Here is a 19,730-nt window from a genome sequence, read left to right as displayed (position 1 = left end):
CATATTTTTAAACCAAAGTACTTTATTATATACATCAATAGTTGTCACTTTAAATTTTAAAGTACTTTACTTTTATGCTTGTGTTTACATATATAATACTGCCAAAGCACTACTCACAAAACAAGCAATGACAAGAAAGATAAATATACAATATTAAAATAACAAAAATAACAATAAAACTGTATACTATAAGTGCTAATTCATGAATAAAATAAGTAATAGAAAAAAACAGTAGAATATCTGTATACATTACATATAAATAAACATTTATCAAGTTATTAAAACAAAAAATCTGTAGTAAATGTACTGTACGTATGACATAATGATCAAGGCAGAAGTTAGTTTCTTGAGGGTGTGCAGCTTAAAGTGCGCACAAAACGCAAAAGCCAGCGGTTTACTATCCTTGCGAGTTGCCAGAGGAAAGTAGCAGGGATGCACATTTTCCCCCAACATTATGTTTAGCCAATCAAATTTTTCATAGAGGTAAACGCCTATATCTTTGGGGAAGTGAGCGGTGACGAGGAGACGCTGCTGCTCCGTGTACTGAGAGATCGAGGAGGAGGAGTCAGCGTCAGATAAGGCACGCCCATATTTGATGACGTACCTTGTCGCGTGCAAGCTGTCACCCTGACGGACAGCCAAATTGCCGTATAATACAAGGATGATTTGCGCAGAAGACCCCGCCCACTGTCAAACATCCTTCTGGTGATTGACTCCAGCAGATGTGAGGTCTACACGGCTGAGCGAGGAGAAGACGTTACCGCAGGGTGAGGGCATAACTAACTGCTTTTATGTGTTGTCAGTCTGAAATTAGATGTCCGTGTGTTTTAAAACCTGCAGAGGAACGTTACCATCCATCTGCGAAGCCCGTGATTCCTGTCACGCGTTTACCAGGGGCAAACCCACTCGTACAGCCCGCGTTCGACTGGCCAGTCCGTCCTTCCTCTAGCGTGCAGAGGAGAAGCTTGCGACTTATTTTGATCGTGTGCAACATTGTATTTTATGCACTTTTATGTTTATGTCCACGAAACGCTTTACTTGCTCTGTTGTTATGGTGACTGTGACGTTCTGCGTTCGACTGTGTCAAAGCGCACGTACCATGTCAGCGCGCGCGCGCGCACCCGCGTGTCTGCGTCGAAACAGTTAAAAATTGTGGCTCAGTTTTGAATGACACTTCAGTAACACTTAAGAACACTACATAGTGGTTTCAGAACCCATGTAGCAAGTGCGTGAAGGTGTGTTTATATTGTATGGAGGACCTTAAAGTACCGTTATGTCCTTCATGATGCCTGTCTGGGTTTACAGGGACTATAAATGCCATCTCTCAGTCACTTTCTATGTTGCTCAAGGTATGTTGAAAGTAGAGGGTGTGTAAGTAATGGTCTGAACGGTTAAATGTGTTATAATCATAGACCGTATAAAAGGTCATGCCTAGACTTGAGATTAAGGCACAGTGTCACAATAATTTATTTGTAGACATCTCAACATATGATATGATTTGAACACGCACTTGTTTATAGTACTAAAGAGGCTTTTTCAAATGTGTTTGTGTGTGCAAATCCAAGAGAGGAAGAGCCAGTGAGCCATGCTAGAAGATGAGTCATTTTAAAGAACTGCTGTTGATATAATTTTGTGTCAGGAGAGAATGAGGATGTGTGTGTGTGTGTGTGTGTGTGTGTGTGTGTGTGGTGCTTGCTTGAAGGTCATATACTGATGTCAACAGCTTTTGGAACGTCATATAAGGTTCACATTTATATGATGGATATAAGTTGCATATTACTTTTAATGTCAGGAGTTCCGTACAAATTAGATTAATCTAAAAACATGGATCGATTGATTGATTTTATTGTTGTATTTTATTACCCAGCATGCCACTGGCGCGCAGTTTGTCGGTCACCTCCCTGTCCGGTCTGGAGGAATGGGATGAAGAGTTTGATCGGGAGGATGCAGTCCTGTTCGAGATCGCATGGGAGGTCGCTAATAAAGGTGTGCATGTTTCTTTTCTTGGATATGATATTTCAATGCAAATGTATCATTGAACACATTTACACGCATCATTCCTCCAGTCTTCAGTGTCACATGAACCTTCAGAAATCATTCTAGTATGCTGATTTGCTGCTCAAGAAACATTCATTATTATTGTCAGTGGTAACTTAGATTTGTTAATTAGATTAGTTTTAATGTAAACTTAGATAAAAAAAAAAGGATTCTTTGATAAATAGAGTTCAGCATTTATTCGAAATGGATCTCTTCTCTAACATTGTAAATGCCTTTGCTGTCACTTTTGATCCATTTAATGTTCTTTTGCTAAATAAAAGAATATAAGTATTCATTTCCTTTAAAAAATCTTACTGATCCTGAACTTTTGAGCAGTAGTGTAAATTTAGTTTTAAGATATTTATCGCATTGTTCCATTCAAATGTCATGAGTCACAAAAAACAAATAGGACTATAGGAAGAATAACATGTAAGATTGTATTGAAAGTATATGTCCAGTTTGTTTTGTCCACTAATTATTTTGAAGCACTTTATGAGAGACAGTCATCTACCAGAAACCTGATACTGTTGTTGTTTTCACAACACAAAAACCTATACGCCACATGACTCCACTGCCAAGCGTTCACAGATACTGTATCCACATACTCAGGTGCGCAAGAGTCATGTGACTTTGGTGTTGGAATTTGCTGCACTGTGTGAGTGAATATTATATATGATTGACAGCTAGATTAGATAAAGGTCAAGGAGGGGTCAAGGGGACCTGTCGACAATATCGAGTTCAAAGGGTTGGGTGGCCTTCTCTTTCCTGGACCTAAACATCTGTTAAAGGTTAACTAACCACTAACCATGTTTTGTGGCAGTTGGTGGCATTTACACAGTGATCCAGACCAAGGCGCGCCTGACCTGCGAGGAATGGGGTGAGAACTACTTTCTGGTGGGCCCGTATATGGAGTCCAGTGTCAGGACGCAAGTGGAGCTGATCGAACCCTGCAATGCGACACTCAGGAGAACCATTGATAAAATGAACAGCAGTGGGTGCAAGGTATACACATTCACACACTTTCATACTTTGCTAGTTAGGTGATTCGATAGATATCGAAAAAGAAGGCAGTTTCTAGCTTTAGGTTTGTTCACCTCTCTGTTTATCCACACTAATATGTGCACACACACACACCACGCAGCCCGTTTTAATCTGCTCTTATCCACAGTGAAACCCTAAACCTTCATTCTGGAGAATGTTTGTGTGACATCTCTCTGGTGTGTGTGTGCGTTAAAGGTTAAAGGCTATATCAGTGTATGACAGTCAGACTGAGGTCTATTTCAGTTCTTTGAGGAAATGTTCCCCTGAGTGATACAGTGTAAATTGGCATCAGTGTTATTGCAGAGTCACTTTGCCATCAGTATGAACAGAAATGAATTTGTATAAATCGAAGTCAAGCATCCAGGTTTCTCATAGTAGGACTGCACGATCATGACAAAAATCATAATTGTCGATTATTCCCTTGAAATTGTAATTGCGATTATTAATTACGATTATCACAATTTACATTGAATGATGTTTATACCATTGTTTGATGCAACTGCATGCCGTATTTTTATTTGAAAATAAACAAGCTGAAAACCCTCTAAATGAAAAACTTTTAGTGCTTTTTCTATAGAGTTAAGCCTCAAATGTCAACTATACATCAGATTGGTTTTTTCTTTAAATTATAAAAAAGTAAAAATATGAATGGTTTTATAGTGTTATACTAAAACTAAAATTAAAACAATGGAAAAACCCTTAAGATAACATGTAGGAAAAAAAAGCATCTTAAGCTCACAGAATAATTTAAGTGGACTTGATTGAATGATTAATTGCTGCTTTGAATGATTACATAATTGTGGCATCCGTAATTGTAATCATGATTAGAAATTCAATTGATTCTGCAGCCCTATCTCATAGTGTGTATTAACTAAAAATGTTTGCTAGCTTGTCTATGTGGCTTCATCTGTTGTTGATACACAATGATGTCTTAAGACTAACAAACCGGGAGTTGCCTCCCGAATGGTGTGAGCTGTGATCATTGAAAATTTGGGGCAAAACTGTATAAAGATCTTATGAACAAGTGAGATCTTTGTTATCAGAATACTATTTCTGTTGAATGGTATCATTTTTAATGTCTAGCAAAGTGACAAAGTTTTTAATTTCTTTCCTTCCTTTCCCTTCTACTCTAGGTATATTTTGGCCGATGGCTGATTGAAGGCTCTCCATATGTGATTCTGCTAGACGTGGGCTTCACCGCCTGGTCTCTGGACCGCTGGAAGAGTGAATTGTGGGAGAATTGCAGTATTGGTGTGCCCTGGTTCGACAGAGAGGCTAACGATGCTGTTCTCTTTGGCTTCCTCACTGCATGGCTACTGGGAGAGGTGTGCAGTGTTGTTTTAGTATTACTTATATAATCATACTATATTATAGTATTTATAAATATTTTGAAATCTTCATCTTATTTTGGTATCTTCAGTTTCATCTTAATTTTAGTTTAAGTTTTAGTAATTTTTTATGTCTTTTTGTTATTATAGTTTTTTTATATTTCTATTTAGCTTCAATTTATTTTTAATTGAGTTTTAGTTGTAGTAATTTTAGTACTTTAACATCAACGTTATTTATTTCAGTTAGTTGCTAGTTTTTTTTTTAAGTTTACACTTCTGATCTAATATTTATGTTGTGTTTTATCTGAGCTTTATTTTAATTTACAAAACCTTTTTAATAGTTTTAATTTTAGTTAACTATAACAACACAGGAGGTGTGTGTCATTCTGTCTTTATATGATATCTATGTTAATATTAATTTTGTGAGTGCAAATGCACTTGGTATGTTCCCAACAAAATTCAATGGGTTATAGTTAGTAGTTATTGAATAGAAATTAAATATCTATGTTCATATGCCTATTTCCTGTTTTTGGTTATTCAGTGAATTATTTATTTATTTATTTTTAATAAAAGATACATCACTTTTTTTTTTTTTTTTTTTTTATTGGAACCTGGACACGATCCCTCCCCCCCCCCGCCACACACACACACAGTTCTCATTAATTATAATTTGAATATGTGTTTTTCAGTTTGCAGCTCAGTGTGACGAACCTCCTCACATTGTAGCGCATTTTCACGAGTGGCTGGCGGGTTTAGGACTCGTCTTATGCAGGCAGCGGCAGTTACCCGTAGCAACCATCTTCACCACACACGCCACGCTGCTCGGCCGATACCTGTGTGCTGGGAACGTTGACTTCTACAACAAACTCGCTGAGGTTTGTGCGAGAGAATGTGTTGTTGTGGATAAATGATACGTCCTCTGTTACTGTTTATTATAAGCCACACCTCATATCCAGAATTAATCAGATTTCTTTAGAAAATGTTCCCTATTTTTAAGCACATAAAGGTTTGAGACCAAGATGATGATCTAAATGGATAAACACATAGCGAGAGAGAGAAGTTCACGGAATTCATTTAAAAAAGCTTCCTGAAGTGTCTGTGGTTATTTCTCCATGTGTAGTTCAACGTGGATAAAGAGGCAGGTGACAGGCAGATCTATCACCGGTACTGTCTGGAGCGCGCAGCAGCCCGCTGTGCACACGTCTTCACCACCGTCTCTCAGATCACCGCCATTGAAGCCGAGCACTTACTAAAGCGGAAACCAGGTGCCTTAAGTTTCTGCTTGTACTGTTTTCCCAAGAGATTGTAACACAACATCCTAATGGCAACAAAAAGCAGTCATGAATCAGTCAGATGACATCATGTAAGATGTCATCATGTGCGGATTGATCTGATATTAGAAAAGGATTCTGGCTTCATTTCATCACTGTGGATGCTTCCTGTAGTTCAGAACTGGACTTTGGCCAGGAAGCTGCTGCTTTTTTAACCTATTTGGTCTATTTGCCAAAGAGATCCACATTTATCTTTCTCTGTCAGATATCGTGACTCCAAATGGCTTGAATGTGAAGAAGTTCTCAGCCATGCACGAGTTCCAGAACCTCCACGCTCAGAGTAAAGCGCGCATCCAGGAGTTTGTCAGGGGACATTTCTACGGGTCAGAGCTCATGAGACACGCAATCATATTCATGTGTCTGGAAGCAAAACACTCTGTCATGCGTGTTTTCTCTTATTGTTTTGTGTGCAGGCATTTAGATTTTAACCTTGACAAGACAGTGTTTCTCTTCATTGCTGGACGCTATGAATTCTCAAATAAAGGAGCTGATATCTTTCTTGAAGCTTTGGCTAGACTTAATTACCTGTTGAGGGTAAGTATTTGTGTTTTAAGGTGTATGTCCATTCAAACACAAAATGTTATAAAGATGAAGAATCTTTGTTAGAAAAGGTTTAAATTTGATCTTGATGTCCAGGTGAATCACAGCGAAGTGACCATAATAGCATTCTTCATCATGCCTGCTCGTACCAACAACTTCAACGTGGAGACCCTGAAGGGCCAAGCCGTACGGAAACAGCTCTGGTAACTGCACTGTGAGGACTGCTAACATGAATGACTCGTTTAGCTCAACCGACTTAATATAAACAACCAAGTTGTCTAGAAGGCAGTTTTATTTTAGTATTATTTATATACAGTGCTGTTATTGTATTTATTAATATTTTGCATTAGCTCTTATTATTCATTTTAATTTTAGTTTGTTTTAGTAATTTTGCTATATGCTTTTGTCATTTTTATTAGTTTGTTTTTAAAATGTTCTTTAATTTAATTATTTTATTTAAATTCAGTTTATCTCTATTTTAGTTTTTGTAATTTTAGTACTTAAGCTTCAACTTTTTTTTCAGTTAGTTGCCATGTTTTTAAGTTTAACCATCTCATGTAATATTTATATTTGATGTATTTCAGCTTTTTTTTTTTTTTTAATGAAACTAATGAAAACAATATTTAATCATTTTAGTTTTACTTAACAATAACAACAATGGTCTAGAGCATCCTAACACATCTTCCTGTTTTCTGTTGCCATTCTGCAGTGATGGATGTGTGATGATGTAGAAAGGAATATATTTGTTTATTTATAGATTTACTTAAAATAAACAGTAGTCATTAAGTCACCTGATTAAAAAAAGAGTAGTTAAAATGATTAAAACTAACTGTTTTTATTTACTCACACTCATGTTTTTCAAAAACCCATATACATTTTTTTCAAAATTTTTACTTGGACACAGGGACTGTTGAAAAAGTGAATGAATTTTGTTGTGAAATTCCGTCTTTGTTGTATTGCCAGGGACACTGCACAGACTGTGAAGGAGCGCTTTGGGAAGAAACTCTACGAATCACTTTTAGTGTGAGTTGGTTTTTGTGTTTAACTGTTTTTAGAAAATTTATGAATCTCGTCTGAGGAGTGACATTGCTTGCTTTCTTGTTGTTAGAGGGCAGCTGCCTGATGTGTCTAAGATGTTAGATAAAGAGGACTTCACCATGATGAAACGTGCCATCTTCGCCACCCAGCGCCAGTGCCTGCCCCCCATCTGCTCTCACAACATGCTGGAGGACAGCAGTGACCCCATCCTCAACTGCATCCGCCGAATCGGCCTCTTCAACAGTGCTCAGGACAGAGTCAAGGTACGTACATGTAGCGCACACACACACTCAGATAACTATACTAAAATGGATAATGTAATTAAAGGTGCACCTATTCATTATGTAGAAAAACCACTGAATGCACTTTAATGCCTCATATTCTTCACTAGGTGATCTTCCATCCAGAGTTTCTCTCCTCAACTTCTCCTCTCCTGCCGATGGACTATGAAGAGTTTGTGAGAGGCTGCCATCTTGGAGTATTTCCATCTTACTATGAGCCCTGGGGATACACACCAGGTAAAACTGCACACACTACCAGTGTACCATGGTGTACATATTTATGTAAATACATGATCCATTCAAAACTTTGGTCAGTAATATTGTAACATTTTTTAAGTACATAAACAAGAAATTATATATTCTGTTATAGTAACAAGAGATAATTTTCATTCAGAATGAATACATTTACCAAAAGTGACAGTAAATACATTTTTTATAGTTTTTTTTTCCTATTCATCAAAGAACTCTGGAAAAAAAATGTATCTCAGTTTCCACAAAAATATAAAAAAGCAGCAAAAATATTAAGCAGCACAACTGTATTTCAACATTGATGATAATAAGAAATGTTTCTTGAGCTGAAGGATCACGTGAAATTTTAAACTGTAATAAAGTATTTTAAAGTTATAAAGTAATATTTTTTTTATATAAAATAAATGCAGTTTGGTGAAAAAAGAATACTGACCCTGAACTTTTGAATGATAATGTATTAATAACGTCCACTCAACACAATGCACACATCTTTTTCTCAGCTGAGTGTACAGTGATGGGCATCCCATCGATCTCCACTAACTTGTCTGGGTTTGGCTGTTTCATGGAGGAGCACATTGCCGACCCATCAGCTTACGGTGAGAGTTGTACATATATGATAGAAATGATGAACATTACCTACGAAATTCTCTCATTTTTGTTTGAATCAGATTTATTTCATTTCATTATGTGTAACGCACATTCTCTTTCAGGTATCTATATTCTGGATCGGCGGTATCGTGGGGTGGATGAGTCCTGTAACCAGCTGACGTCTTTCCTGTTTCAGTTCTGTCAGCAGAGCCGCAGGCAGAGGATCATTCAGAGGAACCGAACAGAGCGCCTCAGTGACTTGCTAGATTGGAGATATTTGGGCAGGGTCAGATAACACACACACACAAAATGAACAGTGAATTATCATCCGGGACTGTCAGCCACAAGATGTGTCCAATTAACTTCATGTGCATCAAAACAAAGCTAGCAGCTTATTATTCATGAACTAATATAGAATGTTTCTGTTTCTTAGTATTATGTTTCTGCCCGCCATATGGCTTTAGCGAAAGCTTTCCCGGACACCTTTATCTATGAACCTCAAGAACCCACTTCCGTAAGTTAAAATGATGACGCATGCTATTGAAATTGAGTTTATTAGTTTTATTTTAATAAAAATCTGAAGTTTAATTATCTAGAAAAGTGATTCTCAACCAGGGTCCTCATCAGACCTCAAAGGGGGCCTCAAGATGACTTAAATTTTTTTCAAATTCGAAAAAACGAGTTAAGCTAAAAAAAATCTATAAATCAAGACATGGCTTGTTTTAATTCACCTCCTCAATGAAAAACCTGAATATGAATATGAATATTTTACAAATGTGATTTCTAGTCAAGGAATAGTCATGTACATTACTTACAGTAAGTCTCAATTTCCATTGTAATTTTAATATATTTACATTTACAATATACATTTTTCTACTTAATTTATCAGGTAGAAAATGTGAAATACTTTTAAAATATTTTGAAAGTAAAAAAACACTTTGACAAGTCATGGGGCCTTTGAATATCGTTGTGGACAATGTGGGGCCTTGAAGTCAAAAAGTTTGAGAATCTCTGACAGCTCTAGAAAGCTGTCTCAAACTAGATGTAAATATTTGTTGACATTTATTATTATTATTTTTTTTTACATAATTCAGGCCACAGGCTTCCGTTACCCGCGGCCCGCCTCAGTTCCCCCGTCTCCCGCCCACTCGCTTCACTCGTCTCCTCATCACAGTGAGGCTGAAGATGAAGAGGAACCGTATGATGAAGATCTGGAGGCAGAGAAAGACCGGGTCAACATCCGCCAACCGTTCAACTTGCCGAACCGAAACAAGAATCATACAGTTGGTCTTCCTGAGAAAAACTAAAACACACCCCTACGTGCATACATACACACACTGCTTATACTGTAAGGCACTTATATACACTGTGACACACACACTTTACACACATTATACATATAACACTCCCCTAAAAGTGAACGTAACGCCTGCAAACAGTATGTCTGCATGTTGGTTTTCTGAAGAGAAATAAATAAGATATTTAAGTATGTGGTGAGCCAAAGTATGTGATTTTAAGACTTTATTTTGAAAGATTTCTCTGGTGTCTTCCATACGAAGCCTAGTAAAAAAAACAACAACAGAGAGCAAAGGGTTAAATTGCAGCTAGAGTTATTCATATGACAATTCATACGGATTCATATGAAATTGATATCCAGCTGTGTACCAGTGGTGCCATCTAAAGCTGACATGCAAATGGCCACTGTTAAAAGTGAGACGATAAAAAGAAATGTTACAAACATTTATTTTAAAGAGAATTTTATTAGAAACTCTTTACATGAATAGTTTAAGAGAAAAATTATTTATGCACTTTTTCCAAAGCTGTATGACTTTCGTTCTTCCATGGAACACAAAAGAAGAGGTTTTGAAGAATGTTCATGTTATATTTTTATATACAAAATAAACACAGAGGGTGACCAGGGGCTGTCAAGGCCAAAAGAAATACAATAAAAATATCATACAAATAATCCTTAAGACTCGCACTGTAAGTCTTTTAATGTCATACAATATCTTTGTATGAAGTACAGCACCCTTTAAATACTTTACTTTAAATAATGTTTTGACAGTCATAGTCATTATTTTCATTGTGCTTATTTCAAAGAGCTAAACTTTTCCTTTTGTGTTTCACGAAAGCAAAAAAAAAAAATCATACATCGAAAATGGTTTAAATGACAAGGAAGTGATGTAGGTAAAGCTAACCAGCCAAATTAATACACTGGAACATCATTAGGACTGTAATACAAATATAAACCAGCACTGTTAGAGTTTGTCATGTCTGTCATGGCTGTAAAACTGAAATTAAAGTCTACAATATTGTTACCATGACACTTGTTTTATTAATTCTTCATGTGCTACATTGTGTGTTTTTCTTCGGTTAACTTTCTGCAGCAATCCACTGTTATCAACACTGATATACCCTCCCTCCATGACCCTTGCAGACTGATAAAAGACAAACAGAAATTCAGATAAAATATATAATAAGACAGAGGGATATGTAACAGCATATTCATGTACCATTTTTTGGACTTTTCATTTAATTTTAGCAGGACAGAAGCAAAGAGGACAGTTCCAAAAGCAGTTTATGCCTGCATTCTCTGTAAATCCAGATTTGGCTAAGGATGTTCATACTGTGGTTTTTGGCTATGCACTCCGTCAGTCTTTCTTACACACTCATACCAAGTAAGCCGCTCCAGAAGGAATTGTATGTGGCATTTCCTGTTACAGCTCTCAGTTTGGCAGGTTTTTGTCACACCGTTTTCACTGTGAACCCATCTGGACTAGTTACATTACTCTCCACAATATGGTAGTCTGATAATCTGGAGAGAAGGAGAAAGAGATTGCAATAATCGTTCTTATATTGCTAATGCTCAAGTTACAAATCCTATAGCTTATATTAACGGTTAGGGGTTTGAATGAAAACCCAGACCTGGGACTCGGGCACATTACATTTTTTACTTGTGCAAGTGAGCAACCACCTAGCAACATGCTAAAAATCACTCTGAACCCCTTAGCAATTACAGAACATAGCAACGCCCTAACAACACCCCCCCCCCAAAAAAAAAATAACCCTGTCATAGTGTCGGTTTATTTACAGCTTCATCACAGAAACTAGATCAAAACCAACGGAAGTAGCTTTTCTTCTGAATTGTGACATATATCAGTGAAAGATCAACAAAAAATAAAAATTATAGGGTCGGGACTTGGTACCATCCAATGTTTGTTGACTGGATGGAGGCAGATCTGAATGCAAGTTTGCAGTTGATTGTAAGAAAGGGGCAAAGTTAATTTGACTAGAAAAAGAAAAAGAAACGTTAATGAATGAATCATCCATACAATTGAATTTTATGCTGAATTTAAAAGTGGCCTGGTCTGTATGGAGGCAGTTTTCTGGAGTTCGTGTGTGTGTGTGACGGAAAAGAAAGGTTTTGAGTGTTAATGTCAGAGTTTTGAGGTTTAGTTTGTGTCTCACGCAGTGTCTGAGATGATTTCTCCGCTAACCGCATGGAAGCCTAGTTTAGATGCTGCTATGGCTGCAGCTGCCATAGTGCTCACATTATTTGGGGTGATGAGGCAGAGCTCTGCTACTGAGCCTTGGTACAAGACCCGCCTCCCCTCTCCCTCCGTCCAATCAGAGAGCAGACCACCAGTCAGCCTAGAGCAAGAGGGATGTTGAGACATTCGGATGGAAAACATTTGAAATGTAATTTATGTTTTCATGTGCCAGGGACAATGAAACTTATGTTGAACTTTAGTTTTAGCTATGCTAACTTAATATTTAGTATTTTCATTTTGGCAGACCACCTCTTGGAGACAAATATTTTTTATGGACAGTCAGATTTTGAACAGTGCTTTAATTTCTTGTGTTTAAAAATAATTATAATAATTAATAATAATAATAATTATAATCCTGAAGAAGGAGAAAACATGATCATGAAATAAATGTAAATACTATAGCAGGCAGGATTACAGGTTGTAATAAAGTGCAAATTTAATCAAAGCAGAGAAAGTTGTAACAGGTTTTCGTTGAAGAACTCACTTGAATGTCCATATCCCACAATTCCAACCTTTAAGGCTCTATCAGTCATATCTACAAAGTGAGAAAAGGGATTCAGCAGATGAACCATGAAATAATTTTTTTAATTGGTTGGTCTGCTAAAGTAGTTCAAGAGACCTTATTATTATACACATCTATACAACAACAACTATATTTTTGTAAACTCTATAACATCAAACCAGCATGTAGTAGATTTGCTTTTATATTCCCCACACTTGCTCATGGTTCAATCATTGGCTCCTCCCCCTTTTCAATGTCTCCACCTCACTGTCCCACTGATCTCACTGACACTATCTGTCCCCACATCCTTCACTTACCTCCTAATTCCTCACCTCTTCTCTACTTCTCACTCTCTTTTTCTTTTCGATGTCCGTCGATCTCTCCCTTCACTGTTTGAGCTTGAGAGACTGGGATAGAGCAGGTTAAAGTGCATGTCGGCCGGGATTGTTAATGATTAGAGACTGTGTGAGTCCACTGGCTTTTGGATATTTTAAAGGAGTACTGGAGTATTATTCATGGTGGAAACAGTGATCTTGAAACAGCTATTTTAGTATCTTTGAGATACAATTATAGGTTTTATTAATAGGTTTTTGAATAAGCTTTTCAATTTTTATATTTTCTGTTATCATTTAATTTTTTTTTAGAAGTTTAGTAAAATTGTTTTAAATTAAGTTTTTTTAATTAATTTTGGTTGGTGTTTACTTTATTTCCAGTAACAAAAATCTACATATTTACAAGTCTCAAATCACACTTAACAAATGTATGACAAGAATGTTATATTATTATATTATACATTCAATGACAATAATTCCCCCCCTTCATATCATTATACTGCAGCTCAGTGGTGCCCTCAAGTGGGGGAATAACGGAAATATCTCCAGAATTGCAACAGTTTGTACAACCATGCTGTTAAAACCACTGAGAAGCCAATGATCAATAGGAATTCAAACAAATAGGAATTATAATAATTGGGGCTGGAACGATTAATCGAAAGTACACACACGTTATATATAATATTAATTATATATATATGTATGTGTGCATATATACATAATAAATGTACACAGTACACATACATAAACTTTTATTTTGGATGTGATTAATCATGATAATCACTTGACAGCCCTAAATTATATATATATATATATATATATAATATATATATATATATATATATATATAACTTGCATAAAAGTTGCTTGTGTTGTCTATCCTTACTGACACCTACACATACATCAGAAAAGCTGATAAAGTTAATAAACGATGCTGAAAAGACAAACTGTAAAACACACTGAGAAAGATAATTTTCTATCATTAATTAATAAAAAAAAAAAAAAAAAAAAAAGTTTTATCTCCCTGACCTTGTGTCTCAATCATTAAACCTTTGCTCTTAGCGATGATGTCACTTCAGGGTAACAGGCCATGATGCAGAGAGAAACCGGCAGAGAGAGAGAGAGACAGGCACAGAAACAGGGAGAGAGAGTGAGGGGTGTAAGTTGTTTATGACAGAACAATCTGACAGATAACGCATCACTCATAATGGGCCAAAGTCCAGACCTACCCCAGCCAATGAAACACCCTGGCACACATAGTTCACAGAGGCATTACAGATCACCCAGCTGTGGAATAGGTGGCCCGCATCTGAGAAGGCTGCGTGTGTGACTGTTTAGGCCAGAAGAGAGAGATGGACATCCTAGAAACAAGTGCTTATGATCGCAGACAACGCAGGAACACGGTAATCACAGCAAACGCACACACACACCTGCGCACAAATACAGACACCTGTGTTCTGCTCTTGTGGGCTTATCTGTGCACTTCTATCACATCCAGTTTACTCATTTAGATCCACATTTAGTCACAATTAAGTCAAAGTAATTTTTTTAGCTTGGCATCACACTTGTATACTGTGTGATTTTCTTTTATAATAAAGATATTTGCATTTAATGTTGAATTTTGTTTAGAGCGCAATGAGTGCAGACTGTGTATTTTATATATATATGTATGTATATAAAATATATATATATATATAAAAGATAATGTATATATATATTGTATGTAATATATATATATATATATATATATATATATATAAATCATGCCTGTATTGTTTTCATTATTTTCTCCATTTCTTTATTTCCAGACCTGTGTACTGTTTCTGTATCTCCTCCCTTTTTTCACATCCTGTGCAATATACTTCTACCTGTGGATCCCAGACTCCACCCCCTCTCTTCTGGCTGCAGGCATTAAGGCTGCTCCCATCCTCTGTCTGGTTCTTCTGGTGCTCAGCTATAATGGAGGGCGGAGTCTAGTGGGCGTGGCTGGAGGGTTGCTGCTCTCAGCGGGCGGAGACTTTTGCCTTATTTGGCCAGAACTTTTTATCCATGGTAAAGGTTATTTTTTCCTGTCCCATATCTTTATTTAAGACTATCAGGGTTACTGACACAAAGCCTACCAAAACCTCCTGGTCATATTTCACTATAAAGTCAAGGGGGAAAAAACTTTCCTACTTTTCTTACTTTATAACTATTTTAAGACCATAAAGCACAATAATATATTATTATTGTTATTATCTTTTAATTTTTTTTTAAGCCTGTGTGTGTGTGTACAGTATTGCAGTAATAAGAATACAATGAGAATCATCTTTCAGAATAATGGAATTTGCCATAAAATTGTTAATAATAAAAAAAATAATAAGATTAATTTATATTCATATTTGTTATATTTTCTTTTTGGTTTACTTTATTTTTTTTTAATATTCACATAACAACTGATTACTTGTTAATTACAAATTTCTTCATAGCATTGTTTGTCGTAGTAGTTTTTATTGAGTCTGAATTAGTTTTTATTTTTATATTTTCCATTTTAATTTTAGTTTTGATAATTTTGTCGTGTTTTTGTAATTTAATTTTGTTTGATATATATGAGATATATAGATATAGTATTATATATATATATTATATATATATATATATATATATTATAGTATATATATATAAATAATATATATATATATATATATATATATATATATAATATATATAAATTTTTATTTTAGTTTTAGTTATTTTTGTACATCAAGGTAAACCAAATAAAAAAGAGAAATGTTTCACTGGCACCTATCTGACATAAAATACATTTATACATACATAGTTTTTGTTATGGTTGTAGTCTTAGTTAACTATAATAACTCTGCCTCACAGTCTTATCTCTGTATTTTTTTTTTTTTAGGAATGGGCTGTTTTGCTCTGGCCCACTTGGTTTACTCTATTTCCTTCCTGTCCTCTCGATTTTCTGCAACATCTTCGTCTGTCTCATTCTTTATCCTCTACCTCATCCTGTGGTTGTTCGGCATTGGAATGTATGCTTACCTGGTGCCCTTTCTACGGCTTGATCCAGAAGCTGACGTTTTGGTCCCAGCTATAGGGGGTTACATACTGCTCATTGTCATCATGGCCACACTGGCTGCTCGTACACGGCGGCCTCTCATCCTGCTGGGCAGCCTGGTCTTCATGGCTTCTGACCTCACGATTGCACTGACAAAGTTCAATGTCTTTGATGTCGAATACAAAAAGCACATTATTATGACAACATACTACCTGGCACAGCTGATGATTGCGCTGGGTGACGTGAAGGCAGCGCTGGAGGAGGAAGCTGATGATATCCACAAGTGGAAGAGATCATAAGACTGCTGTTGATGGACATTGGTTCAGTGATGCTACACAAACACTACGTTGTGTATCATCATCACTGAGAAGAGTTGAACACTGTATAAAATGGGGCCACTTTGGATAAACCTGTGTCTGTTTCACAGTAAATGCACAACTACTGTGTGGACATGACTTACTGTAGCCTATATCCCTAAATATAAAAAATATTACACAGTCTGACCTATCAACTTAGACTTTATTCCAACTTCACTAAAGCAGATGAACAGACTCTTTGCTGAACTGATTTGATTTGATTAAATTTAAAACAACTATATGTAGTTTTGCATATTTTTACAACTTTGGAGCCTCCAAACCAGCACACAATACATCTGTTTTAAGTAGAATAGACGACAGCTTCAGTATACAGGTATTTGCAGCAATTTTTGGTAAACATTACAGCATACATGATTATTACGTCGATGACATTTACTGTATCATTTTATTCTGGAGAGTGAAGGAGATGCAACATTAATATGGTTTTCTTTCACCCTCAGGTATTGCTTATAATGTGACCGTATAGTACATCTATTTTTCGGTTAAATAAGTGTTGTATATTTTAGTTCAATAATATTTATTTAATATTTTAAGGAGATCTTTTGGTACTAAATACTATTTGTACAATAATTATTAGCCTAATGACTTTAAATATATTTTTCTAATATTTCTATTTGCTACTTATATTACAATTAGTGTATTTAAGGTTAAAATAGAGAAAAGGGTTTTAAATTCTAATGCAAAGAGGCAAATTAGATTAATTTTGTGGTCAGAAAAAAAATCATTTTCATTTGTAATGACATGGTTTAACCACTAGGTACCTGTATGGCTCTTTACTAAATATATCTAGAATATTGCAGGTCATACCTGCTTACTTATTTTTAAGTTCTTTATAAGTTAATTTGAATAAATATTTAGACATGATTAAACAGATTTTTAAATGAGAAATTTAAAAAAAGTTAATAACTTACATCCTTTTTTAATGAGACTCGCAGAATTACACACAATGAATGCAAGCAAATACTGAATTTAAGTTTAAAAGAGGCTAAAAAAGCATTCAACAGCATTCAACAAAATAATTTTATCCCTTATATTTACAGTATACACATGAATTGATATTGAATCAGGATCGAAGCTACCCCACAACAACAAAAAATCTTACTCCGAGTTGAACTTAAAAGTTGGCAACCCTGCTTCCGCCTTATTAGAAGTACCTTTAAAATGATTTTGAAACTGGTAATTCATAAGTCTACAGTTTATTAAAAAGTATAAAAAAAAAATTTGTCCAACACAAATATTTATGCTCAGATGCTCCACATAGAAACCATGCTAGTTTCTAGAGCAGAGATGAGCCGAACTTGTGCAGAGATAAAGCAGATTTGTGTTTATTGACTGATTCACTTACGTTGTCTTGATGCTGGCAAAAGAGAAATATCAAAATGTAATGCTGTTGACTTTATGTAATGAACATATCAGTAGAGTTATAGTCTAAAACATCACAGTGTCACGCTTATGAACTTGTTTTCTGTGTTTTCTCCCCATGTGCTCCCCGTGACCCAAGTTCTTGTTGATCAGAGGCGACCCAACAAAATATCAGTCTTCATCTTTATGGCAGAAGATACAATACTGTACAATCCAATCTTGAATATACAGTACAATCTTCATATTTACAGTAACGGATTGTCACCTTTAAAATGGTGCTTACGAGCCTTAGCTACAGCAAATGCTGCCACTATGTCGTCCATATCCAAAGACCTTTGTGTGTTCCGTTCAGTTGAAATTAGTGCCAGTGCTGATAGCCTCTCTTTGTTCATTGTTGGCCTGAGGTATGTTTTTATCAGCTTTACTAGCTGTATTAGTTGACAACTAGTTATATTAACTAATTTAATGTAGAAGAGCTAAATAAATAATGTCAACTAAATGTAATTATATTTATTTATATTGATTCATAGCCTCCCCACTGGCAGCAAGACACAGTGCCCAGGGATGCAAACTAATCATGGGTGTCAAAGACGAGTAACCCCCACTCCCCCACCCAAATAAATGCTATATTTTTTTAAAGACTTTTAATAATTTAAAGACTTTTTTATTTTTTAACTCTGCCAAAATTCACTTTAAATGTTCACTTTCATTCATGAAGAAGACAAAAAGAAAAAAAAGTGGAAAACAAAGACATAAGATGAAAATGACATGAAATTATCATTATATCCAGTAGACGGCAGCAGAGGATCATTCATTAGCTCAGATGCCATTTCAGCTCCCTAGTTTTTCTCATGTCTTGTTTTTAGTTATCTTTACCTGTAGAAGCTGCTCAAGGCAACACAGCTGCGTGCACACAAAAACATACAGAATCGTTTGAAAGTGAGTGACTTTGAGCGGCTACAGAAGTAGTTGAGTTGGTACAATTTTAAAACAATTTTAAAAACTCATCGGATCTACATAAATCAAACAAATGACCCATTTTGAATTTAAATGGCGAATTTCAATGAAAGTTGACAAGTTTGGATCCCTGGTACCGAAACTTGCCAAGCAGTGACGCTGGTGATGTGCGCGTCTTTCCCGGAACCACCTATAACATAATATGCTGCTACTAAGTGCAACCCTAGCTAACCTGTTTCCCAGTAACCCTATTAGTAATTGGACTATTTCAGGATAATGCAGAAAGTCCACAAGTGAGACTCACACAAGTAATATAACTTATTAACCCTTATATAGACAATGTATCCGGCTGTAGCTAGATAAAACCATAGACTGTATAAAAACATGGACATAGTGTCCGTGATGTCACCCGTAGGTTTCTGAAGAGCGTTTTTGAAGCTTAAAGTAGGCGGAGTTGGACATCGCCATATTGGCAGTGCGTCACTCCCGGATAATTGAAAATGGGCAAAGAGGCGGGAGCTGGTTGCTGAAGCCACGCCCACGTAGCTCAATGGTGGCGAGGCAATCCACCTGTCACTCAAGTGGCCACGCCTTTAATTATGCAGAACTTTAAGGCTTAATATAATTTAAACAAATGAGTTATAAAAATATTCACCCCCGTCACAGTTGTCATGAAGGGCAAAATTAGCTATATAGACCAAAACCAGGCTGTAAACATGTTTTTTTTATCTGCTGTAAAATTGGGCATTTTAACATGGGGAGTCTATGGTATTAGTCTCGCCTAGACTGAAGGTCTAGAATTCATGGCAGCTTTCATTGGCCAAGGCCCGCCCATGAGATCGTTTGACTGACATGTTAAACAACCAATCACAGTTCATTTCGTTCAGTGGCACGTTTCGAGGCGTGGAAATGTCGCCAAAATAACAGACCGGTGTGTAAAACTCTCTGACATATTTTAAAGATTATATGCCGCAAACTTTAAATATTTCACATGCTTTTGAAAATCCAGCATTTAGTTGATCCCGATAAGCGCTCATCATCACAGCTGTAAACACGGCGGTTTTCTTCTTTCGTGAGGGGGTTTGGCACCACAGTATCTTTGTTTCATGGTGGAACATTAAAGAACGCAACAAACACATCTCGCGGAAATCCTGTAGAATTCAA

The 19,730-nt window shown here is 36.1% G+C and overlaps 2 protein-coding genes and 1 long non-coding RNA gene across 4 annotated transcripts; 2 read left to right on the top strand and 1 right to left on the bottom strand.

The window, feature by feature from the left end:
• The first annotated feature begins 613 nt into the window (after nucleotides 1–613).
• Nucleotides 614–10,757, top strand: LOC109113598 (glycogen [starch] synthase, muscle-like). Of its 2 annotated transcripts, none has more exons than XM_042726688.1 (16): nucleotides 614–767; nucleotides 1,868–1,986; nucleotides 2,858–3,039; nucleotides 4,212–4,403; nucleotides 5,096–5,281; nucleotides 5,527–5,671; nucleotides 5,943–6,060; nucleotides 6,151–6,271; nucleotides 6,374–6,480; nucleotides 7,241–7,300; nucleotides 7,386–7,578; nucleotides 7,707–7,833; nucleotides 8,346–8,441; nucleotides 8,556–8,719; nucleotides 8,867–8,947; nucleotides 9,528–10,757. In XM_042726688.1, exons 2-16 carry the CDS (start codon nucleotides 1,869–1,871, stop codon nucleotides 9,738–9,740), a joined length of 2,103 nt encoding a protein of 700 aa, XP_042582622.1. In that variant the 5' UTR covers nucleotides 614–767; nucleotide 1,868; the 3' UTR covers nucleotides 9,741–10,757. The 2 variants fall into 2 exon arrangements, with proteins under 2 accessions (XP_042582622.1, XP_042582613.1); XM_042726679.1 differs by lacking the exon at nucleotides 614–767 and adding an exon at nucleotides 1,331–1,349.
• Nucleotides 10,758–11,080: 323 nt separating this feature from the next.
• LOC109048094 lies at nucleotides 11,081–13,443 on the bottom strand. The gene is made up of 4 exons (XR_002010891.2): nucleotides 12,804–13,443; nucleotides 12,469–12,519; nucleotides 11,985–12,084; nucleotides 11,081–11,248 (listed from the first exon to the last, which is right to left on the bottom strand). It is a non-coding gene; the product is annotated as an uncharacterized LOC109048094 (long non-coding RNA).
• A 620-nt stretch (nucleotides 13,444–14,063) lies between these two features.
• LOC109048083 (lysoplasmalogenase-like) lies at nucleotides 14,064–16,467 on the top strand. Its single transcript, XM_042726666.1, has 3 exons — nucleotides 14,064–14,221; nucleotides 14,627–14,870; nucleotides 15,715–16,467. Exons 1-3 carry the CDS (start codon nucleotides 14,171–14,173, stop codon nucleotides 16,167–16,169), a joined length of 750 nt encoding a protein of 249 aa, XP_042582600.1. The 5' UTR covers nucleotides 14,064–14,170; the 3' UTR covers nucleotides 16,170–16,467.
• The last annotated feature ends 3,263 nt before the right edge of the window (nucleotides 16,468–19,730 follow it).

Source organism: Cyprinus carpio, chromosome A3 (assembly GCF_018340385.1).
Source record: "Cyprinus carpio isolate SPL01 chromosome A3, ASM1834038v1, whole genome shotgun sequence".
In the NCBI taxonomy this organism is placed as follows: Eukaryota; Metazoa; Chordata; class Actinopteri; order Cypriniformes; family Cyprinidae; genus Cyprinus; species Cyprinus carpio.
This window is presented reverse-complemented; position numbering and strand designations above follow the sequence as displayed.